Source organism: Phascolarctos cinereus, unplaced genomic scaffold (assembly GCF_003287225.1).
Source record: "Phascolarctos cinereus isolate Bilbo 61053 unplaced genomic scaffold, phaCin_HiC Scaffold_726;HRSCAF=1367, whole genome shotgun sequence".
Lineage (NCBI taxonomy): Eukaryota > Metazoa > Chordata > Mammalia > Diprotodontia > Phascolarctidae > Phascolarctos > Phascolarctos cinereus.
The window spans coordinates 232,404,879-232,430,642 of record NW_027556098.1 but is presented as its reverse complement, the minus strand read 5'-3'; the positions used below and the strand labels follow the sequence as shown (position 1 = coordinate 232,430,642).

The 25,764-nt window shown below is 38.6% G+C and overlaps 1 protein-coding gene across 1 annotated transcript in view; it reads left to right on the top strand.

Annotated features, from left to right (window-relative positions):
* The first annotated feature begins 224 nt into the window (after nucleotides 1–224).
* DAPL1 (death associated protein like 1) overlaps nucleotides 225–25,764 on the top strand; it is a 34,464-nt gene continuing 8,924 nt past the window's right edge. Inside the window, exons 1-3 of the mRNA XM_021004920.2 lie at nucleotides 225–357; nucleotides 13,823–13,910; nucleotides 24,940–25,000. Of these exons, the coding sequence (XP_020860579.1) occupies nucleotides 300–357; nucleotides 13,823–13,910; nucleotides 24,940–25,000 (207 nt within the window). The 5' untranslated portion in view covers nucleotides 225–299. The remainder of the gene's footprint in view (nucleotides 358–13,822; nucleotides 13,911–24,939; nucleotides 25,001–25,764) is intronic.

Below are 25,764 nucleotides of genomic sequence, written 5' to 3'. Positions count from 1 at the left end.
AAACTCTATCCAGTCTTCCTTTCTCCTTCCCTTAAGAAGAGCACTCTTCTTGTCTGCTAAGACTTCTACCCTACCTCTGCAAAGAACTGGCAGCAGACATTTGCAAGCCTGAAGGAAATCTGTAAGGCCCTACTTCCCCCTGAGAGCACAGGGTGGCCAAAACCTGTTGCTGCTCTGCAATGCCCTTAAAGGGCCCTTTTCACTGCCAGTATAAAAGGAGGGTGCAGAGGAGAAAGTGCTACCCAGGCACTCAGCAGAAGCAATAAGGACCAGTAGGAGCAGCAGCTACAACCCATACTATGGCAAATGAAGTAAAAGTCATCCTCCTGCCTCTGAAAGGGGGCCATCCTCCTGCAGGTAGGCTGACCTCTGACCTACAAGCAGCTCATGCTCTACTGTTGCTGCTGCTCTGGGTTTCCTCATTCACTTTTCAGATCTAGAACTTCACCCAAAGAAGCAGAGACTTCTGAACCTTTCAGAGGATTTTTTTTTTAAACTTCATGCCCTTTCATTTCTTCTGGTGTCTTCAGGCTTCTTGGCACCTAAATGAAATCAGTATCCAGTGATTCTTTTTTAAAGCTAAATTCTGGCTATTTTTCAAAGGAAATTTGAAATTTGTAGCAAGTCATAGGAGGACAGTATGAGTTGGTCTGAACCTTTCTTCCCTGCTGACCCTCTGAGTGTGTGTTAAGAGCATCCCCAGCTGGCCAGTGGGATTTGTTGCCATGGAAACCTTCCTCCCAGGGTTCAGGTTACAGGATTCCATTGGCTCATAGACCTGGTGCTGGCAGAGAGCTCAGAGGCTGTCTAGCCCAAACCCTTCATTCTATAGTTGAAGAAACTGAGGCTCAGGGAAATTTTAATGACTTATCCAAGGTCACACAAGTATCAGAGGTAGAATTTGAACCTAGGTCAGTCAACCAGCATTTTTGTGCCAAGAGCTCTGCCTTGTAGGGGACACCAAGGAAGTTAAAAACCCAGCCCCTGCCTTCAAGGAGCTCACAATCTATTGGAGGAGACAATGTGAAAACAACTGTGCTTCCATAATACATGCAGTGTAAAGGAGAGGCAGCCAACCTCAGAGGGAAGGCACTAGGTCCTCTGGTCCAGAACACGTGCCCTTTCTCCTGAACCACATCTCCCTAAGGCACCTGCATGGACAGCAATCATCTGAGGGAGCTGCACTAGACAGACTTTAGAAGATCCCTTGTGGCTCTAAATCCTAGGAGCGTATGATTTGTACACACAAGAAGCAGCTTCTACCCCAGAAGTGGCACTCATATGTTTCTCCTCCTCTTCAGCCTCTGGGTGGGCAAAGTTAAGAATGGTATAGGAAGCTGTGAAAATGTCTTTTGATGAATACGCAAGCCCAAGGAGGCCAACTTGAAAAGACAGCTCCCTAGGTATTTTGCAAAGCAACCACATTTTTTTTCCACATCTGCTATTTATAACAACCTGCTGAAAGCATGGAAATCAGTTCTATTGTAACTCATCTGCATGTGCATATGGATGGGCAGCAGCCAAGAAGCCTATTTTTAGGGAGGCCTCTTTCCTCATGTGCTGGCATTCTTAATTTCTTCTAAAAGAAATTCTGAAAAGCTCAATGTCTGTGTGCTTTTTTGTATCATCTGAGGCCTGGAGATGCCTTCCTTCCCTGATGCGATCCTCTACAAATTGATCACCAAGTGGCACCAGATAGAAAGTCTGACCATGACAAAGATGAAGGAACAAAAAAACTAAGGTTCAGGGGTTTGCCACTGGTCACCCAGCTAGCAGAACCAGTTGTGAAACTTTTACTTCTGAGATCTGCTAGAACATGGGAGCAGCTAGGTGGCACAGTGGATAGAGTGCTAGGCCTGCAGTTAGGAAGACCTGAGTTCAAATATGATCTCAAATACTTACTGGTCGTGTGACCCTGTGCAAGATATTTAACCTTGTTTGCCTCAGTTTCCTCTTCTATAAAATGAACGGCAGAAGGAAATGGCAAACCACTGCAGTATCTTTGCCAAGAAAACCCCAAATGGGGTCACAGAGAGTCAGACATGACTGAAATGACTGAACAATAAGCTCCTTGAAGACATTTTTGTCTTTTTTATCCCCATTCCTAGCACAGCTCTTGACACACAGTAAGTATTTAATAAACGTTTATTAAATCAAATTGAATTTTAACATTCTAATTCCAAGTATCCTATAACAACAAAAAGTGTTAATAGTTGTAAGGTTATTTAAATATATGTAATAATCAATGTATCTTTCTATTTGAAGACAATTCTGCTCATTTAGTCATGGACTGTGTAGACTACTCTCATTTGTGCAGCCATCTGCTTAAAAACCAAGAGACCAGAGTAAAAGTATTATTAAAATAGGAAGTCCAAAATTAGAATTGACTAAACTATAATGTACCTATGAGAAGCATTGTAATGCAATAAAAAGTGCATGAGCTATGAGGTTAGAAGACCTGGGTTCAAATCCTAGCTCTGCCACTTGCTAATGTATAAACTTGGGCCTCTCTAGGTCTTGGTTTCCTTATCTGTGAAATGAGTGGATTGAACTAACAGATTGACTTCTAAGATTCCTCCTAACTCCAAATAAATGATCCTATGATTCTGTAAACACAACAAAATGGAGATTTGATGAAAATCCTCATATTTTTTGAGGGCAATAGTATGAATACATTGAATACAGCTGAACTTATAGTCAGAGAGTTCTAGGTTCAAATCCTGCCTTAGATACTTATTAGCTGTGTGTTCTAAGGTAACTTCATGGAGTCTCAGTTTGCCCACCTATATAATGGAGATAAAAATATCTCTAACATATACTTCACAAGATTGCTGTACAAAGTACATGGAACAGCAATTTGCAAATTCTAAAACACTCCAGAGAAAGCAACTCTTGTTATTCTGTCCTTCAGGGAAGTCACCATCCTTTGGCTTGGCAGTCACTGATTATAATAAATTCCTACTCTGTTGTTTACTATGCATTACCCTTTCTGGACCTTAGTTTCCTCATTTGTAAAATAAGAGAGTTGGTCTAGCACTCTGAGGCGCTTTCCAGGACTAATTCTATGAGGCTGTGATTTTGTTTGTGTCTAAGTCTGAAGATGTTCATTGTGGGTTGATGTTTTCTAGAAGCAACAGACGTGATCAGATAATACCATCATAATAACTAGCATTTATATAGCACTTTAAGGTGTGCAAAGAGCTTTAGGGGAAAGGAAGGCAACAAGCTTTTGTTAAGTGCCTACTATGTGCCATGTGTTAAATTATATATGTGTTTATGTGTATAGATATAAACATATATAATCTCATTTGATTCTCAACAACCCTGAGAGATAGGTTGCATTATTATCTCCATTTTACAGATGAGGAAACTGAGGTAAACAAAGATTAAGTCTAAGGTTAAGGTTGAGTAATACAGCTAGGAGGTTATCTGAGGCTGGATTTGAACTCGGGTATTCCTGACTCCAGGGCTAGTGCTCTGTCCAATGGGCCACCTAACTGCCTATCCGAGGTCAAGTAGGTTCTTGGAATTCTTGACCTAATCATTGAGAGTTAAATGATGGTACCTTGAAAATGATGACTTAAAATGGAGGCCTTATAAATTCATTACTGTACTTGGACATTAGACTTCAATAATATTGGGCACCAAGGTCTGAATGCTTCTGTGTTAGTCACTACTATGATAAAAAAGAAAGAGAGAAAGAAGGGAAGGAAGAGAGAGAGAGAGAGAGAGAGAGAGAGAGAGAGAAAGAGAAGAGAGAGAAGAGAGAAAGAAGAGAAGAAAGAAAGAAAGAAAGAAGAAAGAAAGAAAGAAAGAAAGAAAGAAAGAAAGAAAGAAAGAAAGAAAGAAAGAAAGAAAGAAAGAAAGAAACCCACAAATGCACAGTGGAAAACAAACTCTCCAGAGAAGGCAGCTTGACTGTAACTCTCCCTTCCTGATAGATGTTAAGAGCTGGGTGGCTTCACTTTTACACAGACATAAATATCTTATATTGCACTACAGCTAACCACAGTTAAATTTGTGCTGTAAAACAGGAACACATTAAATGTGAATACATTAGGAGGCCCAGGCTGTATAAAGTAAAGCTTAGCTTTGAATTTCCTGTCTCTGTTGCTTTTAGTTTCAAAAGAACCACATTACTGCAACGACATCAAAAGCAACAAAAATTGTACTTAGAAAGCATCCTGGGGAAGCCAAGTACATGATAAAGAGAAAAGAATAGAGTCAGTGAATAGTTACATAGCTAAGTAACTGTTTGGTTTGGCATTGAATAAGGGACCTGCTGAGGGTTATTCCACTGAACTCCTAAACAAACTGAGAGTCCTTTAGTCACTAGAAGGCATTTTGGTATTACTTAGTACTTTCTATATGACCTTGAGCAATCTGTCAACCCACAAGCATTTATTAAGTGCCTACTGCATCCAGGCACTGGGGATACAAATGATAATAACAAGAGCTAACATTTTTGTAACTCTTAAGTTTTCGAAGGGCTCATTATATATTACCTCATTTGATCTTCACAAAAAACCTTTGAGGTAGGTGCTTATTACCCCCATTTTACAGATGAGGAAACTAAGGCTAAAAAAAAGGGCAAGTGACTTACCCAGAATCATACAGCTACTAAATGTCTGAGGCTAGAGTCAAAATCAGGACTTCTTGAGTGCAAGTGCAACACTCTATCCTCACTGTCCTCAAGGAGCTTACATTCTATTGGACAATTCATTATAAGAGCAAGTATAGTATAAAGAGTGCTGGATTTGGAATCAGAAGTTGTTGTTCAGTCATTTCACTTGCGTCTGACTTCATGACCCCATTTGGGATTTTCTTGGCAAAGATACTGGAGTGGTTTATCATTGCCTTTCTCCAGCTCATTTTCCACCTGGGGAAACTGAGGCAAACAAGGTTACATGACTTGCCTAGGGTCACACAGCTAGTAAGAATCAGAACACGTAAGTGCAAATACTGGCTCAGACACTAACTGTGTGACCCTAGGCAAGTTGCTTAATTTCTGTAGTAGGGTAAATTAGATGATCTATAAAGGCCCTTATAGGTCTGGGATCTTTTGATCCTGCCATTTTATAGAAAGTGGGGAGCTCACCAAGGTAAGATTAGGAGGGAGAAGGGCACAGGCATTTATATAGTACCTGCTATGTGCCAGGTACTGTGATTTTATTTATATATATATGTGTGTGTGTGTGTGTGTGTGTGTGTGTGTGTGTGTGTATACATATATACATGTATATACACATATATACATATATGTATGTATAATACATATATACATACACACATATATACACACATACATATATATAATATTTTGTAAATATATATATATATATATATAATATTTTGTGAATATTATCACAACAATCCTGGGGAGGTAGGTGCTGTTATTATCACCATTTCACAAATGAAGAAACTGAGGTAAACAGAGGCTAAATAACTTCCCCAGAGTCCTACAGCTAGTAAGTGTCTAAGGCTGGGTTTGAATTCAGGTCTTTCTGACTCCAGGTCCAGCTTTCTACCCACTGAGCCACCTTGTTGCCTCACAAAAGTGTGCATGGTATGATTCAGAATCAGGGAAAAAGGGCAAGACAGCAGCTGCTTAAGGAGCTGGCTCCAAGAAAAATCTGGGGCTTCCAATGATACACTGATGAGACCTATCACAGGAAATTATGTGTGTGGATTCAGGGAAGGAGTCTGAAAGAAACATTCCCCCACCCAAAAAAAGATGCACCGATGATGGATCAGGGAATAGAATGAAAACAGCTGGTTTGAAGAGAGTCCTGGGGGTCCTGTTGAGCATGCTCAGAACTGACTGAAAAGCACCCATTATGAATGAATAATAATTTACAATCATTTGACCCTTGATACAAAGACTTCAAATAGAAGGTATTGGTTGCAAATCTAAAATATGTAAAAACCTTTCACTTATGCTTTTTTTTTTTAACATGCATAACGTCTTCCTGGTTAGGAAGAATTACACCTAATTTTTTTCTTTCCTCATTTTGATAGCTATCAACCAGGAAATGCCAAGCAAAGTGACCTTGGCCAAGTCATGTGATTTTTCTATGCTTCACTTTTCTCATGCATAAAAGAAATGAGTTGGACTGGATGACTTCTGAGGCCTTCTCCAACTCTGGTCTTATATTCTCTAAAGAAATTTCAGCCTAAAGAATTGCATGCATACTTTGAGTTTGGATTTTTCCTAAGATATAAACTCTTGCAAAAATAGTTTTGTAATTAAAGTATATTCCTTCAAAACCTGAACAGTTGTACTGTCAATAAGCAAGGCTGATGTGTATAACATAGCAAAACTTTATTTTCTATAGAAAACTTTAAGTTTTCAAAAGCAGTCATTGAAAAAGCACAATTTTCCTCTTCTCAATTTCCCCTTTCAGCTTTTTGAGAAAAGTGAGATCATTGGATTAGTGTTGGTAATAAAAGGGTAAAATGAGTACTATTTGAAAGTTGAGTATTGTTTTTCCAAAATCTTACTCTAAGGGTCAAAACCTCGTTTTGACGATCTATAATTTTGTTGCTGTGAGTACTCTCTCCTTATAATGCAGTAATCATTCTGAGTCACTGTGGCCTTTCTGTTGTTTAGACTCTCCAACTTTTGCTGCACCAATCCTTAAGCAGCAAATGCAGACATCCATCAGTCAGTTTGTACCTAAAACCTCAGCAGCTTGGTCAGACCCGCAAGCTCTCAGGGCTACCTTGATGTCACAATGAGTCATTGGAGTCAGACATTAGAAAAGAAGAAAACACAGGGCGTTGAATGGGAACTTAGGACACCTGGGTTCCAACTGCAATGTAAACAGCTCAAAATAGCTCTTACTTGATCCTAAACTATGTTGTCAAGATATGTTCATTGAATGTTCATCAGATCCCCAGAGTTTTCTTAATGGTGCTGGCAGAGTGTAACTAGTTTTTCTAGCCGAGCTTTGTAAATGAACCTTAACAACTCAGATGGGGGCTTCAGTTCCTTCCAAATCACTTACCCATGTGTATCATGGCCATAACCTCTGCACCTCAGTCTACCCATCTGTAACACAGAAATAATATCTGCTTTAAGGAGATTTTTTTAGGACAAATAGAATTATGTAGTTAAGCATATGGTTTGGAAAAGAAATGGTATTGGAGCAGCTAGGTGGCAAAGTGGGTAGAGCACCGGCCCTGAAGTCAGGGGGACCCGAGTTCAAATCCAGCCTGAGACCAAACACTTGACATTTACTAACTGTGTGACCCTGGGCAAGTCACTTAACCCCAACTGACTAAAAAAATGGTATTATAAAAACATAAGAGATTATTATTGTATCTAAGGCTTCCCTACCATAAACTATGAATGTCTATGAAGGAAGGGAAGAAGGGAAACACAAATTTGTTAAGCAATTGCTATGTGCCAGGCTCTTCACTAAGCACTTTAAAAACGTTATTTCATTTGATCCTCACTTAACAACCTGAGAGGTAAGTGTTGTTATCCTCATTTACAGATGAGAAAACTGAAGCAAACAGAGACTAATTGACTTGCCTAGGGTCAGACAGCCAATAAGCATCTGAGGTTGGATTAGAACTAGAGTCTTAACTCCAGGCCCAGTGCTCTATCTACTGCACCACCTATGATGGAAAGAATTCTGAGCTCTAGGACTGGACCAAAGTACTTATCTGGGTGAATTTTTGCAAAGTACTTGCACATCATTCATCTTAAAAATGAATACATCTACCATTACTGGAATCCTCTTTTTATTGGTTTAATTATGTTTTGCTTGATGCTTTGATTCTTTGGACTTGTGATTTCAACATTGTGGGCATTCCTTCCATTGATACAGACCACAATGCTTCCAGACCTTTTCATCAAGTGCAATACTTGTCCATATGTTACCATAAATCCCTCACAGACTATTTTACACAAGGCACTGGAGCCTTCTTCTTCTTTTAGTAGCTCAGGGATACTATCAGTCAGAATCTCCATCTGTTGTCTCTCATTCTATTCCTTTGAGCAACCAACCTCCTCATACTAATAATAACAATAGATGATATTTATACAGTCCTTTAAGGTTTATAAAGGGCTTTATATATGGTAGCTTATCCAGTTTTGTAACTCTCATCATATCTTACTCTGCTTTCTGCACACAAGTTGTCACTGGTGACATCCTGTTTGCTTACACCAAACTTACATTTTTCCGTTGTGCTTTGAGTTGTTTGTAATCTTAATCTTCTGTAATCATGGTGTTCATTAATTCCCAGGCAAACAGATCATTGGAAGAACATTGATGCTAAAGAGATAGTTGGTTTTTTCCCCCCAAGCAGTAGACAATTTAGGATCCGTGAAAGCAGGGCAGTTTCCCATGCTTTCTTGAAAAAATCTGGGTTGATCTCCTCCCCTTTCTACTTAACTTGAGCATAGCTCATTATTTATGTGCAGCACTGTCCAAGATACACATATATATGGACTAATTTGGCAAGCTTTCCTTCAAACTGTGTATTATCTAAGTAATATTTATTCTTCATCCACTCTGTTTTTTCAGTATGGATAGTTAGCTAAAATCTACATGAAATACTGTAGATTTCACTTAGGAATCTTTACAGTATTCCAGAGCTTGTGCAATTATTATGATATTACCTGCAAATAAGAACATTTAAAGAACTTTAGGAAATAAATAAGAAAACTGTTTGATTATCTATTCCCCATAACACTAGGGAAAATATATTTGCCACGTGACACTTCACTTAATATGTTAACAGATCATTAAACAAGGTTCCTCTAGAGTGATAGCTATCAATTCAATTCAATTCAACAAGCATTTATTAAACCATGGAGTCTTGTGTGATTTTAGTATATGTATGAGAGAGACTTTACCTGAAGAGAGTTTTCAATGCTGCTGTTTATTCTGTTGAAGTAAATGCTTTCTTCAAGTCAATAAACAACAAACATAAGAGGATCTTGTTCTCGATCCTTTATTTAGTTAGTTTGCCTTAAAAACTTGGTGGCCTGTTGTAGAAAACTGCCTATAACTACTCGTCCCTTCCCTTCTCATGTTATCTTCAAAGATAGCCTATGTGTACCTAGACCATTCTCATAAAGATTTAGTAGAAATTCTTTCCCCTCAATTACTTTTTACTGTTTGGGGAACAATACTATTCATCCTCTGTCCCAAGTTCTTAAGAAGAGAAGAGGGTGTGAGGGAATGAGAAAGGAGAGGATATTCTTTACTAGAACAATAGGACACTAGCGCAGGAGGGAACATTAGACATCATTTAGTCCAACTTTCCATTGTCTACAACCTTTCTGTCAGGGAATATATACTTAAATTGGCAGGGACCAGGGTTATTCTGGAGCCAGTCCTAACCAGCTTACAAGAGACTATTTTTAAATTTTCAATGTGTTTACACTTTGAGTAGCACAGTGGACAGAGCGATGGGCTTGGAATAGAGGAAGAGTTCTCTTCCTGAGTTCAAATTCAGCCTCATATACTTATGTGACCATGGGCAAGTCATTTAACCCTGTTTACCTCAGTTTCTTCATTTAGAGAAGGAGATGGCAAACCACTCCAGTATCTTTGCCAAGAAAATCTCAAATGAGATCATGAAGAGTAGGACACAACTGAAATGACTCAACACCACCTCATAAATCAGCAATTGTGGGGTAGCTAGGTGGCGCGGTGGATAGAACACCGACCCTGGAGTCAGGAGGAACTCAGTTTAAATCCTGTGTCAGATGAAATACTTAATACTTACTAGCTGTGTGACCCTGGGCAAGTCATTAACCCCAATTGCCTTACCAAAAAAAAAAAAGAAGAAAGAAATCAGCAATTGCTTCAAATCTTGATTTGTTGTTTTGTTGATTGCCTGGACTTACGAAAGTATAACAATGCAGATTAAATGTAGAAGTATATGCATGCATTCCCATGCCCCCTTGTCTTGTTAAACATTTACCAGGACACAACCCTGCATTGCTCTATAAATATTGCTTAAGCTCAGCAGAAGTGCAATAGAAGGCTCAGAAAATGAAGTTATCTCCAGACTGAAGGCCTGGTGTCTAGAAGCTAATTATAATAAAAGCTAACATTTTTATTGTACTTTAAGGTTTGCAAAGTACTTTACATCCATTATCTCATTTGAGCCTCACAACATCCCTGCAGGGAATTTACTACATACGTATCATCCCTTGTCATTTTTTTTAAAAGCTTCAATTCTTAGAAAATTCTTCTAAATATTGAGTCAAAATTTATATCCTTAACACTTCTATCCATTGGTGCTACTTCTTACTTCTGAAATTATAGAGGATATCTAGGGGCTATTCTGGAAAGTTATCATGGTATCGTGGAAAGAATGGTGGACCTTGAGTTGAATTCTAGCCATGACACATTAACTTCATGACCTTGAATAAGCCTCTTTAACTTCACTGAACCCCAGTTTTCTAATCCATAAAATAGGGTTAATTATGATCCTATTCCATGCTTCTCCTTCAACAGATTGCCTTCCCTGTTATCTTCTCAATATAGACTGGTTTGGGGTTGTCATTTCTGGGAAGAGCCTTAGGTACTTAACCTATGCGGTGGTTGTTTTAATATATTAGATTTTATTCTTTTTGTCTCTATGTTTGAATAAATGACTGTCTATAGCTAAACTATAGCTGTGTGATGATTGAAAATTTCTGAGAGACAGAGTTTCTGGATAAATTATAATCACTTTTATTAACTAGAAAGCAGTCAACAAAGTAGACTCATTGTTTCCCTCGGTGAACAAAGAGAGCAAGCCTGTCAAACTTTCAACATTTAAGGGGATGCACCTGAGGGTGGAAATCAATTCTGATTGGTTAACAAGTAATGAGAGGATGAATATTATAATGAGAGGTAGTCTTATTCCAGTGAGGGTCTAGAGGTAGGTGACACTAAGCACTCAGTCTTGGTCACAGAGACTTATCAATATTCATATCATCCCTTTGACAAAAGGGAGAATCCACATTTTCCTAGGCCTGTCAGAGTAAAACACAATGAGTAGGAATCCACCCATTCACCTAAACTTAGAATTTCTTTACAGTCTTTGATTAGATCATAGCCTTCCTGGCAGGGTCAGTCTTTGCCCAAGATTTCCCACACTGGTTGATTTCAAGATGAGGAAGTAGAAAAGGGGAAAAATCTTTATCCTAATTCAATAATTATTAACTACAAGAGAGAAACATTCATTTCTCTCACTTGTGTGGTCAACTCTTACCCCATGCTTATAATTACATTCCATTGAAACAAAGCAGAAAGGGGAAAAAAGAAAATTTTCTTAGTGGTTTGTGGCAGAGTCAAGACTCTAACTGCATAAATGCACATAGGCCACACCACTAAACTGAAGAAATAAGTCCTGATACCCGTAAAAAGAACAGTTATGGAATAGGGTTCCCCTGAACACCTCTGGGAGTTGAGTGGAGCACCTGGGAGCCAGGGAAGACATAGGGATTGGAATTACCAAAGCCTTGCTATTGAAAAAGATCAAGCAAGAGGAAAGCAGACCCACCCCTCCCACTTCACCCCTCAGTACATGAAGGATAACAGGGCCATTTTTGACAGGTGTTTCTCTCTTCCATGATGGGGTAAGTTTGGAAGCCAGGTGGCTGGTCTGAGGGCCATTACTACTCCTATAAGTCTTGCGTTCAGGGTCCTGGGTTGTTTCCATGAGGATGTGAAAGGAGGTGGTGATCAAGGTAGTAGCAATGGTTGGACTCACCTGGTGCATGCCACCTCTTGTCTTTCCCTCAGAGTGTCTTGCTACTTCAGTTAGGCTAGCTTGCCTGCCCTGTGTATTTCTGAACTCTTTTAAGAAAAACTTTCATTCTAGATTTGAAGACTACATCAGAACATATAATTTTACTCATACTTGACTTTTACTGTTGTCCTTTCAGTTTTCCTTTTGTATAAACATCTAATCGGAATGCAAAATAGACAAGGTACCACCAGAAAAACCCCCCCTTTTTTTTTCTTGTCTGAGTGAACCTAGCAGAATTCCAACATAAATCATGTAGGCAATAAATGAAGAATTCTTTCGTCTTTTCAGAAGTGCTTTCAGGAATAGAATAAGTTTTCTTCATTTTTTTGCTCTCTTTTAAATAGTTACAGAAAACTGCAGATATTACCTATCCACAAGAAGAATTAATGAGTTCTAACAAATTTACATACATTCAGGTTTTTTTTATCTGACTGCTTTTCAATTTGTAGATTTCCCGAGCATAAAGGGAAAAAAAGAATTTGATTTGACATGTTCACTGAAATAAGTTATTCTTTCTTAGAAGTTGATTTCAGCTGACATCGTTCAACACTTGAATTGTTGTTGTTAGGTCATCTGTAGCCTGATTAGTCCTAATTGGTCTTGTGAATGGCATGATTATTAATGCAATGTAATTAATTTAGAACATTTATGTTTGAGTTTTTTGGGGTCTGTGTCATAACAAGGGGTGGTCCTTATGTTTATAGGCACTTATGCTGAATGAAACCCATGTTATCATGACTTTAGGTACATCCCACATTATTTGGCTTTCAGAAACTTTGGCTGAAAAAGATGCCAATTGAAAAATGGGGACATCACATTACAATTCCCAATCACTACTATGCAAAAACATGGTTACATGATAATCTTTTTCTTAAGTAGAAGGCCTGAGTGAATCTAAATGAATTTGAGTGAATGAACCTTGTCTCTATTGCTGTGTAACCTTGCCAAAGTCATTTAATCTCTCTAAACCTCATTCCTTCATTTGCTGTTCATCTGTAAAATGAATTGGTCTAGATCATAGGTGTGAAATTTACAGCCTACCTGTGCAGTAACAACAACACTCAATGTAGACTGAACCAGATGAAAATGTAATTGGGCAATGTGTAACAAAATAAATAAAAATACAATAAAACATAGATAACGTTAATTTGTAGCTTTCTAAGTCAATATGTGACCCACAGGGGTCATTCTATTTGAGTTTGTCACCACTTACCTACCCAGACTCCCTACCCCTCTTCCAATCTCACCCCAGCAGTCATCATAGAGGGGAGAAATACCTGTGGTCTTCTAAAGGAAGGAAAGAAACAAGCAATTCTTTGAGCCTACTGTGTGCCAGGTCTTGTGCTAAACAAGCATTATGTCATTCGATCCTTACAACAACCCCGGGAGAGAGATCCTATTATTATCCCCACTTCATAGTTGAAGAAACTGAGGCAGATAGAGGGTGACTTACCTAGGGTCATATAGCTAGTAAGTGTCCGAGACACAATTTGAACTCACACCATCCTGACTCCAGGCTTCACTGAGCTACCTAACTGCCTTATGATTAATTAGGATTCTACTTCCCAAATATAGGTCCATTAATTTAAAAATTAGAAGAGATTCAGATACCAGCTTGTCCAATCCCCTCATTTTACAGAGAGGGGAACTGAAGCCCAGGAAAGCTAAGGGACTTGCCTAAAATCACAAAAGTGATAAGTAGGATCTGAACTCTGATTCCTTGGTGAGGGTTCTTTCCATTGTACTGTGCTGCAAAATTCTGAGGTTTGTCTTTTTTTCTTCTAATCACATTACAGGGAGAAGACAAACAAGTGGGCTACAAAGACTTTTTTTAAACAAAAGTTTTCTTTATGCTGTTTGAACACAACTCTTACTTCACTACTTTAAGTAGGGCTGTAATTAAGTGATCTTTTAAAAAAAATTATCTGTAATTCTTAAGCTTCAGGCTATCTATTGCTCTAAAGCTGCAATGTTTAAAATTCAAGGCTGTCAATAAGAAAGCAAACCTCCCCACAGCTCTGCTGGGAAGCTCTCACATCTCTGCTCTTTCTCTTTGCAGTCAAAGCAGGAGGAATGCGAGTTTCCAAAAAACAAGAAAATGCAGTTGTGGAGAGAAATGCCAAAAAAGGAGGACTAGAGAAGGCAAGGTAAGGATTGTTTGTCAGGATTATAAATTCCCCCCACACTGCCATCAGCTCTAGATTGTAAAGAGGGCCATCAGGCATTCTACTTCCTGGCCTAAATAGGCCTCTCTTTCTTTGTACTGGATCAGGGAGGGAAATAGCCTCCTTAGAAAAAGGGGAAGAGAACTGTCTAATAAGAAACTAGGCAGAGATGCAACCTGGTACAGAATCTAGGAAACCCTAATCTGTGATGTCAGCAGGACTGGGGGGAGAAGGGAAAGGGAACAAGCATTTATTAAGCACCTATTATATTCCAGGCACAGTGCTAATTTGTAAATATCATCTCATCTGATTCTCACAACAACTTGAGTGAGGCGGGTGCTATTATCTGTGCTCATTTTATGGTCGAGGAAACTGAGGGTAAGTGGTTTACTCAAGGACACACAGCTAGTAAGTTCCCAAGGCTAGATTTGAATTCAGGTCTTCCTGACTCTAGGCCCAGTGCTGGGGCTGTCAGGGAACTAGAAAATGAAAATGAGATTTAAAGTTGAGGTCACCTTCAAGTGGTGGGTGCCTTCCATTGCTTTGCTACTGGGCACTTTAAATGCTGTCATCCAATGTTGCTTCCGTGTCTAGAGCACTTGGGGTGTTCTCAACAGACCTGTGAGCTAGGTGCAGGTAGTCATGCCACCATTTTGCAAAGCCCCAGAGAGAGTAACTTGCTCAAATATCTAAGGGAGCCCAAGCTGGAATTGAAGCCTCCAACTCCCAGTCCACCTCTTCTCCACTGCCTGTGTCCAAAGCTAATGCAATTCCCTCCATACTATTTTCAGATCACCTCTTATTATATTGTCCTAAGCTTGACCTGCTTTTATAAGATGCTTTGGGGAACAAGAGTCCCAAATTTAAAATGAATACTTTTTTTGGTTTTAAACTCACCACAATTATTTAGAAACTAATGGTCACTATATTTGGCATACCCGGAAGGCACTAAATTTGTTTTCCCCTTGCTGATTCTACCACATCCTTGACACACGCTATGCCCAGAGCTAAGCAGAGGAAAGTTGTTAGTTAATTCCCCACACTAACATCCGGAATAATTCTGAACACCATTTAAGAAAAGAGGGTTACAGGGGAGGAATAATGTATTCAGGGGACAATGAAACACATAGACCTTGTTACTCCAGGAAAACATCATTATAGAAAATATTCAAGAAAGGTTTGATTAAATTTATGGATGATAGGTTTGTAACAGGGCATTAAAAGAAAGTCAAGGGTACTTAGGGTCCATCCTTAAGCCTTTTTAAGTCAACTTCATGGAGGTTTACCATAGTCAGAGACAAAATATGGTATGGAATAGAACATTGGGTATGGCCTTTCTTGTTTTCTTTGGAAAAAAAGAATATTTAAACCTACTCCTTCTAAAATTATTGTTTACCTCACAACCTCTCTTCTGTTTTATCTTGAAGAGGAGGAAATATGCTAAAGATTGTTTTCCACATTCTTAAAATAAAGTACCTGTTTGCCTCATTAGCAATAGCTATTTAATAAGAGATAATAAAAGAAAAATAACAATGATATAGGGGAAACAAGTAATTAAATTAAAACGTGTTTCAGTTGAAATCACTGGTACAAACATAGGACAAGTTAATTATGATAAGCTGTTCTTTTGTCCAAGCCTGGTGTCTGAGAATTAAAAGTCTGTGTCTTAGAGGATCTAAACATAAAAAAGACCCTTTGAGATCAGCTAAGTTTAACAGCCTCATTTGGGAGCTGAGAAAGCTAAAATACAGAATTCGAATGGCTTGCCCAAATAGTAATTAGAAAAAGAAGTAGGTTTTCAGTGAAGGCCCTCTGATTTTAGAGCCAATGTTCTTTCCACTATCCTCACCTTATGTAAGGTACTTACCTTACATAATGTATTTACTACATGTAAGATGGTTATGGGAGTCCATTCTAACATGGTACTGGCTGATGGATCCTAGGCAGGATCTCCATGGTAATACCAGGCTACACACTAATGCTAGAAACTACTTCTGAGTCACTCACTGTCAATCAGTGCTGGACTGCCAAGGAGGCACATAAGTACAGGTTTCAAATTGTGTTTTACAAGCTGAAGCTACTGATCCTAGGGTGATGTGCTTACTGCTCTTCAAAAGCTTGCCACTGGCTAAGGCTGAGTGGGACATATTAGGCTTTGAAGTTGCTCCCAATGGAAATTGAGGAATGACCAAGTTTAGAAAGTTCCAGCAGTTTGGGACCTGAAGCAGTATTCCTGACTGCAGGTGCAGAGCTCTATCCCCTGTGCTATCTAGCTACACTAAGAAGGTGTGAAGGACTTGAAGGCTTGTCCTACTAATCAGGTGAGAAGCAATGGAAGCCTGAACTAGGATAGAGGCTGAGTGAGTAGAGAGAAGGGATGGATATGGCAGATATCATGAATATAGAATTGACAATATTTGGCAACTGATTGGATTTGGGAGTTAAGAGATAGGAAGGAATGGATGATAATGTCCTCACAAGAAATACAAAAGTTTAAAGGAAGGAGTAGGGCATTTTCAGGGAAAACATTTTGGAAGTGTTGAGTTTAAGATAAGACATCTAAGTGGCAACATCCAGCAAAAGTTTCATAATGTGGGACTGCAATTAAAGGTCATAATTAGGACTAGATATCTAGATCTAGCAGTTATCTACAGAGAAATGATCTAGTGAGATAGCAGGTGGAGACAATGTAGAGAGAGAAGAAAAGGTTCAAGGCAGAACCCTGGAAGACACCCACACTTAGTGCTCAGGAAAATAAGGATCCAGCAAAGGAGACCGAAAATCAAAGGTCACAAAAGGAGACTGAAAATCAAAGGTCACACAAGTAGCGAAAAATCAAGAGAAAAAAAAGTCAAGTAAGACAAAAGAGGACAAAAAGGAAAGGGGCATCCAGGAGAAAGGGGTGGCTGACAGGATTAAAAGCTATAGAGAGGTCAAGTAAAATCAAGGCTGAGAAAAGACAATGGAATTTATCAAGTAAGAGATCCTTAGTATACTTAGGCTGATCAGTATGAGTCAATTAAGGGAGTTGGGATACACATTGCAAGGTTTGAGAAATGAGTGGGAGGTAAGGAAGTGGAAGAAATAAGTATAGACTGCACCTTCTAGAAGTTTGGTTGTGAAACAGGAAAATAATAGTCAGGCAATTGTTTGAGGGGAAGCCAGCCAGGCTCATTTGAAGATTTGGGTTTGGATTGTTTTTTTTTTAAATAATGAGAGGGATCTGGGTGTACGTGTAACCATCCTGGAAGGAGGCTTGGATAAGGAGAAATAGAAAACAACAGAAAGGACGGGGGCAAGCTGCTGAAAGAAACAGCAGAGGATAGGATGAAGAATATAAATGGCAAGGTTGGCTTTGGCTAAAAGAAAGACCATTTCTGTATCAGAGACTAGAACAAAGGAGGAGAGAATAGTGGTTAAACAAGGCCTGTGAGATATAGAGTAGGGATAAACTAGGAGGTCTTTGCTGAGAGGGAGAAGGGAAGATGATATGAGAAGTCTGAGGACAGAGGAGGTTTGGAATAGTTAAAGCCAGCCACAAAACAAGATGGCCCAGTTGAGAGTAGATATGACAAAATGATGAGCTGGTTGATTTAGAAAAACAAGGAAAGACTTGCATGAAATAATGAAGAGTGAAATGAGCAGAACCAAGAGAATGTTGTGTACTGTAACAGCAATATAGTTCAAAGAATAACTGTGAACAACTGAGCTATTCTGAGTATTATAAATATTCAAATCAGCTACAAAGGAAACTATGAAGAAAGGTGCTATCCACCTCCAGAGAAAGAACTGACAAATATAAATATGCACAGTATGGTTTTAAATATATGTATATGTGTATATATGTATGTGTATATTTATGGACGTGTATATACATATATATGTATGTATATATATTATATATATTTGTGTTTAATATATATACATATATATTTGTGTTTAATTGTAGCCTTCTTAAGATTGATTGGGGGGGAAATAAAACAAAAAGTGCGCAGCAGAGAACAGAAGAAAATCTAGAAGGAAGCACAGAAAAGCTGGGTTGCTTTGAAAACAACATGTAGGATTTATTACATAGGTTTTTGTAAAATGAAAATTTATCATTTTGTATTAAATCCTCTCATGTTGTGCTGTGTATGTGGAAATGTTTTTTTTCTTTTTTTTTTGTTTTGCATTTAAATTTAAAATAAATAAAATGTTTTAAAATAAATTAATTTTTTAAAAAAGAAATTAGATACATTTGTAGTAAACTCAGCATGGTTTCATTATTTTTTCCAACAGTATTCAACAGTACATATATAGGAGCACAAAAAGTAGATCATGAGGGGGAAGTAAGGTTGGGGTTCAGCAGTGTGTCACTAACAATAGGAAGCCAGTGAGAATTTCAAGGTTAGCTGATAAAGTGTGACTGAATTGGTCAAACATGGGTCAAGATTTGGAAAGGAGGAACATAAGGCCAGAATAGGAGCAATGGAGTAGAAGAACTTCAGTTCAAGATGAACACAGAGAATAAGGAGAGTGAAGCAGATGGAGAGAATAAGAGATAAGAGATGGTGGTCAGAGAGGAATTACAGAGTTCTCAGCCATGGAGACAGAGCAGTTACAGATAATGGTCAGATCAAGCATATAATCATCCTTGCGTGTAGATGAATGAAGGTGAACTCATAGAAGTTGAGGAGGTTAGCTAAGATGCTTGAGAGGACATCAGTGTGCATATTAAAATCCCCACTTATGAAAGCAAGAGTTGGAATGGGGAGGAAAACTGGTACCTAGGGTCTGAGTTCTTTGAGAAAAGAAAGAAACCTGGAGGTCAATAGGTAACTGTGGGACAGGGAGTTAGACTGGGTGAAATTTCCATAAAAATGAGATAAACAAATAGGGATGAGGAGAAAGGAGTATGTCTGCTCCTCTTCTTGACCCAGAAGGGCTGAAAGAAGGAGCATCCAATGAGCAGCTAGGTGGTGCAGTGGATAGAGCACTGGCTCTGGAGTCAGGACGACCTGAGTTCAAATCTGGCCTCAGACACTTACTAGCTGGGTGACCCTGGGCAAGTCACCTAACCCAATTGCCTAGCCAAAAGAGAGACAGACAGACAGACAGAGACAGAGAGAAAGAGAGAGAGAAAAGAAAGAAGGAGTATCCAGTGCTAGAGAGAGTGGCCAGTAATGCAGGGTCTGCTGCAAAGCTAGGTTTCCATTAGCCCAGGAATATAGAAAGAGTGTAAAGTGAAGCGATTTAGAACAAAGGGAAGTTTGTTAAAGATGGAGCCAGGTTTCTGGAGGTCATGATGAAATGGGCAGGCAGAAGGAGGCATGCATTATAGAGAAAAATGGTTCAGAGTACAGGGAGTGATGGAACTCAGCAGACACTGACTATGAATGCTGGAGATAAAAATAGTTGGGAGTTTGCCTGTTTGCATGGGGAAATTGATATGTTGATAGACGTCCTCTGATTCTAACCATCCCTTACCATCCTGAGAGTCAAGGGGATTATCAGGTGGTAGACAGAATCAACAATTCACTGTCAAAATAAAAGTCAGCAAAACCAGAAGCAGTCCTGGTAAAGGAATGTGAGCTGGGCAAAAAGTTTACCTCCACGTGCTACATTCAGTGAATTGGGACCATGCGAGGCTAACCCAGCCTCCAAATGGGCCACCACTCCTGGACTTTCCAACTCACCTTTTACATCCTCCTAAATCTAGGCAATTTGAAAGAAGAACTACAAAGTATCCACAACCATATGAAAAAAAATGCTGCAAATTACTAATAATAAGAGAAATGCAAATTAAAGCAACATTTGACCTCACACCCTGCAAATGAGCAAAAATGAAAAAACTGACAACAGTCAATGTTGGAAGAGATTTGGGAAGACAGGCACACTAATATATTACTGTGAAATGATACAACCATTTTGGAAAGCAATTTGGATAAACTGATTAAAATGTCCAAACCTTTTGAACCAGAGACCCCCTTACTGGGCTTATACCCCAAGAAAGTCCTTGATAAGAAAAAAAGTCCCCATGTATTCCAAAATATTTATAGCAGTACTTTTGTAATAGCTAGGAGCTGGAAACAAAGTAGATGCCCATCGACTGGGGAATGGCTAAAGAAATTGTGGCACATGAATGCAATGCAAAATTACTGTGTTATAAGAAATAGGTTGTTGTCCTTCACTCTTGAAGAAGATCAAAATGACCTCACTATGTTAGAGCCAAGTTGCAGAGTGTCTGACTGTGGCTGATCAGACCAATACAAGCCCAGAATGTTCTACCACAGGTCAGCACAGATAGTCTGTGTGAACATTTGGGGCGGATTCTTTAAATTTGCGCAGCTTGCGTTTCTGTTGAACTACTTCAATTCTGCTTTGCTTATAGAGCACAGCACCTTCTCTGATGTGAAGACGCCATGCTGGGCAGTCCTGTGCCAGCGTGTCCTGTGGTACACGATCTTTTCCAAAGTTCTTAAGAGAAACCTTGAGGGAAATAATTAAGACATTAAGAAATAATGTATGTGATGAATGTAATGAAGCATGGAAAGATTTATATGAAGGAAGTAGATGTAGAATGAAGGAAGCAGAGCAAAGAAAATGCTATGCACAGTGGCTACAATTTAAATGGAAACAATACACCAAAAAGTTTTATATATATCTAAAACAAAATTATAAAGAACAAGTGGGGATAAAGGCCTCTTTTCTCAAATATGTAGAGAACTGCATCAAATTTATAAGAATGCAAGTCGTTCCCCAATTGATAACTGGTCAAAGGATATGAACGGGTAGTTTTCAGGCAAAGAAATCAAAGCTACCTAAATTCATATTAAAAAATGCTCTAAATAACTATTGATTAGAGAAATGCAAATTAAAACAGCTTTGAGGTACCACCTCACACCTATCAGATTGACTAATATGAAAGAAAAGGAAAATGTGTTAGAGAGGATGTGGGAAAATTGGGACACCAATACACTTTTAGTGGAGTTGTGAGCTGATCCAACCATTCTGGAGAGCAATTTAGAGCTATGCCCAAAGGGCTATAAAACCATGCATACCCTTTGACCCAGCAATGCCACTACTAGGTCTGTAGCCCAAAGAGATTTTTTTTGAAAGAGGGGGAGTGGGGGAGAAAGGACTTTATGTACAAAAATATTTACAGTAGCTCTTTTTGTGGTGACAAAGAATTGGAAACTGTGGGGATATCCATCAATTGGGAAATGGGTAGAAAAGTTATTATATGTGATTGTGATGGAATACTACTGTGCTATAAGAAATGACAAGCAGGATGCTTTCAGAAAGAGCTGAAAAGGTTTACATGAACTGATGTAAAGTGAAGTGAGAAGAACCAGGAGAACACTGTGTACAGTAATATTGTACAATGATCAACTGTGGATGATTTAGCTCTGCTCAGCAATACAATGATCCAATATGATTCTAAAGGACTCATGATGAAAAAATGCTAACCACCTTCATAGAGAGAATTTATAGAGTCCAAATGAAGCATACTATTTTCACTTCATTTTTTGTGAGGGTTTTTTTGGGGTTTTTTTTTTGGTCTCTGGTTGCTTTTGTTTTGTTTTGTTTTTTTAACAACATGAATAATACAGAAATGTGTTTTACTTAATTGTAAATGTATAACCTATATCAAATTACTTATCGAAGAGGAGAAGAAGAAGAAGAAAGGGAGAGAATTTGGAACTTAAATTTTTTAAAAATGAACATTAAAAATTGTTTTTACATGCAACTGGGAAAAAATTTTTTAAATTTTTAAAAAAGAACAAGTGGGATATGAATGAGGAGATATGAGAAGACACCCCCAACCTACCCTTTCTGTATGTGAGAGATCCACAGGTGTTACACATGCCCATGTTTTTAGATTTTCTCAATGCATCAATCAGTCGTGCTTTTTTTTTCTCTCTAAAAAAACCCCCAACCCCTATTTGTCATATCGGGTGGCTTTGGCGAAGAAGACAGGGAGGGATATCTGCGATACTGTGGGAATGTAAGAAAAAAATTTAATTTTTTTTTTAATTAATAAATCCCAGGCAACTGAGTCAGAGAGACCAAAAGGTTTGGATAAAATCTGAAGCCCCGTTGCCATCCAGCAGTGCAAACTCATTGTTGTTGTCTAGTCCTGCTGGAATATTGCCTGGGTATCCTTCCATTCCAGTGACCCAACAAACATTTCCTTATTTTTCTTTATTGAATCTCTTGTTGACACTGGCTTCGTTTCTGGCACCTCCCTTATTTGTCCTCAAACTTATCTCTCTGGCACCTCCTTCAGAATGGCTAGAAGCTTTGATTCCCGTGGATTTTGGTCCTTACCCAAGGGCTGAGGCTGCTTGACAATTGAAGAGATTTTAACTAATCCAAAAGAAGGAAATATTTCTCTCTCTTTGAAATCTATGTAGAAAATATAAACAGTACTTACATAAACCTAAATAATCATTTTATATGTTCACACCCACCCACCCCAATTTGCTGATTAGTAAATTGTATCATAGATTTAGATATGGAAAAGACCTTAGAGTTAATTTAGTCTGCCCCTCCTCCCCTTATTTTTACAGAAAAGGAAACTGAAGCCTAGAGAGATTAAGTGACTCGCCCAAGGTCACATATGTAATAAACATCAGAAGTAAGATCTGAGCTAGATCTTCTTACTGCAAAGCCAGTGTTCTTTCAGCTAGGTACACAGATTGCCAGGCCTGGAGTTAGGAAGTCTCATCTTTTTGAGCTCAAATCCAGCCTCAGACCCTTGCTAGCTGTGTGACCCTGGGCAAGTCACTTAACCCTGTTTGCCTTAGCTTCCTCATCTGGAAAATGACCTGGAGAAAGAAATGGCAAACCACTCCAGTATCTCTGCCAAGAAAACTCCAAATGGGGTCATGAAGAGTCAGATACAACTGAACAACATGACAACTAGAAACTGCCTATTATAAACTCATAATTATAGCCTATTTTTTTATTTGGTCTTTCTTTTGCTATGCAGTTATAGTTAATATGTGAAACTACTATTCTCATGTTATTTGGGAAAATACATTATTTCAGCAAGATTTTTAAAACAATATTTGTCTTTCCTCAAATTCCTTTTTTTTAGTTTTATATTTACTATAGTTTATCTATTTTATAACCAGTTTCATTGTTTCATTTTCTGAATCCAGATTTTCTTTTTACAATTTTGTAAGACCTTCTTATGACCTAAAAACAAAAATATATTATTGTATTAGCTTATTTTTATATATTTCAGTCTTAAGATGTACATTTTAAATGCTTAAAATATATATAATTTTTAAAAAGTATGTTTTTCTTCTAAATTTTGGAATATGTCTGTGTGTATATATGTGTGTGTGTGTGTGTGTGTGTAATTTTTTTCTCTATGATACCAGGTTGCATCTAGGCAGCTAGGTGGAGTGCTAGAACTGGAGTCAGGAAGGCCTGAGTTCGAATTTAGCCTCAGAAACTTACTAGCTGTGTGACTCTGAATAAGTTGCTTAACCCCTTATTATCTTAGTTTCCTTATCTATAAAATGGGAATAATAGGAGGACCTACTTTCCAGGACTGTTGTGAGGACCAAATGAGATAATCATGTATAAAGTACTTTGCAAACCTTAAATCACTAAAAATTCTAATTATTATTATTGTCTTCTTGTAAGACAAGCCTTGGGTCTGTGCAGGGAAATGTTTGACGACCTGCTTCTGCAAAAAATACGTATGTAAAGTGTAGACATGACACACCTTTAAATCTAATATGCCTTGTTGACATTTTCTCCATCACTTTCTTAAATCTATACAATCAACAAAAGAATAAATCAAGCTCCCATTTGTAGTGCTTGCCAATTTACAAAGTATGAATGCTCACATTGGAAATTTAGCCATCAGCTCCGTTGCGGCTGACTCTAACAGGATCCTGCATAGGCCCAGAAATCTCAGTGTCTAGGGAAGCCCACACTGTCTGAATATTCCTCTGCTCTCAGGGTCCAGATCATTCCTTTCTCTGGGCCTCGGGAAAATGGAGGCACAATATTAATACTGTCTTATGCTATAGAAATATTGAAATGGGAAAGAAAATGGTAACTGAAATGTACTTTACCAGCTAAACTATGCAAATGATGATTATTAACAAGCTGGAATTGGTCGGGAAACCTGAGCAGCACATCAGTAGCTCAGCACTTACGGACCTACCTTCACTTCTGGAATGAATGTATTTAATCACTCCACTGCAGCATTTTCATGGGTGAACAACTCTCACTACATTTTCTAGGAAAATTGCCTTTAAAAAAAAATGCAGAGTGCTTCAGAGTAAATAAATAACTGAATGTAATAAATCGTTGTCTTTAATCCTAGTGACTGGGCTAACAAATATGAGCCCTTCAGATGCCAAATGCATGGTTTCCCTCAGGAAATTGTACCGTCAGCTCACGCTCAGCTGTGATGTGACAAACTGCCCTATGGCCCAAAATTCTGCCTACAAAGCTTGGCCAGCTACCTGGCCACCAAGATCCAGAGCCTTGTAGCCACGGAAAGAAGGAAGGAAATGAGTACCTATACAGCACCTACTATGTTCCAGGCACTGTGCTAAGTATTTCACAAATATTGTCTCATTTGATTCTCACAACAACCCTGAGAAGGGAAGGGAAAGAAGGAAATGGGCATTTATATAGAACCTACTATGTGCCAGGCACTGTGCTAAACGATTTACAAACATCTCATTTGATCCTCACAATATCACAAGGTAGGTAATGTTATTATCCCCATTTTACAATTGAGGAAGCTGAGGCAGACAGAGGTTAAGTGATTTGCCTAGAGTCAAGCAGCTAGTGAATGTCTAAGTCAGAATTTGAACTCAAGTCCTCCTGACTCCAGGGCCAGCGCTCTTTCTCTTCATTGCACTGGTTAGGTTGGAAAGCAGAAAGTTGTATCACGCACAGCCAAAGCAGAAAATGCAGTCTACATACCATGTGTGAATGTTTTAGACGGGGAAGGAAAGAGGCAAAAATCTCACATGAAATTTTTTTGTCTTTACAGTGCTCTTGCCAATGTTGCTAAAATGCAAAGTATGGTTATATTGAATGATACTCTAGAGAAGGTAAGTATGGGTGAGGAATTTTTACCTCAGAGCCATAACTAGGACAAGACAACTGGGACTTTTCCCCAGGCCACCAAAAATTAGAAGGAGCCTATAGCATATATAACTTCTTCAGCATCTAGAAACAACTGAGTTTAGCCTCTACTTAGTAAGACAGTTAAAACTGAAAACTGCCATGTGGTTCTCATACTATCCCTTAGTTGTACCTCAGATGAGCTCCGACTTGGCCTTGCCTGTCTTCCTTTCTTCATCCATTGGCATTTGTGTCCCAAGGTCTCTTTTTCCCTCCCCTAAATATGTGTTCAAACAAATAAACAACATAGTTGATTTGGACTATGTTTTGCACTATTTTTCTCCAGGTACCAAAATAGATAGCCAGGCCTAACAAAGGAATCAGCTCTTGGAAAAGAAGTCATTCTCCATCAATGACAATGGAGCACAGAATGGTTTGGCTAAGAGATATCACTTTTCAAAGCAATGTTCCTAAAGTGGATGTTTCATAAATCCCTTTGAAAATAGACCTGGAAGCAAAAGCAAAAAATCATGTAGCAGACCTCGCAAAACTGTCCCTCTACAACCCAAATTCATTCCTAAGAATATTAGCTTTCTTAAAAGAAAGAAAAAGTAGATTCTTTGCCCCCTAGAAATCAAGCAATTTTTTCTCCTGATCTTCTTGGCAATATAAACTGCTTTGCAAATTCACTACAAAAAAGAAAATCTGAGTTCAGGATTGAGGATGGGATGATATCTGAGGATCTGGATTG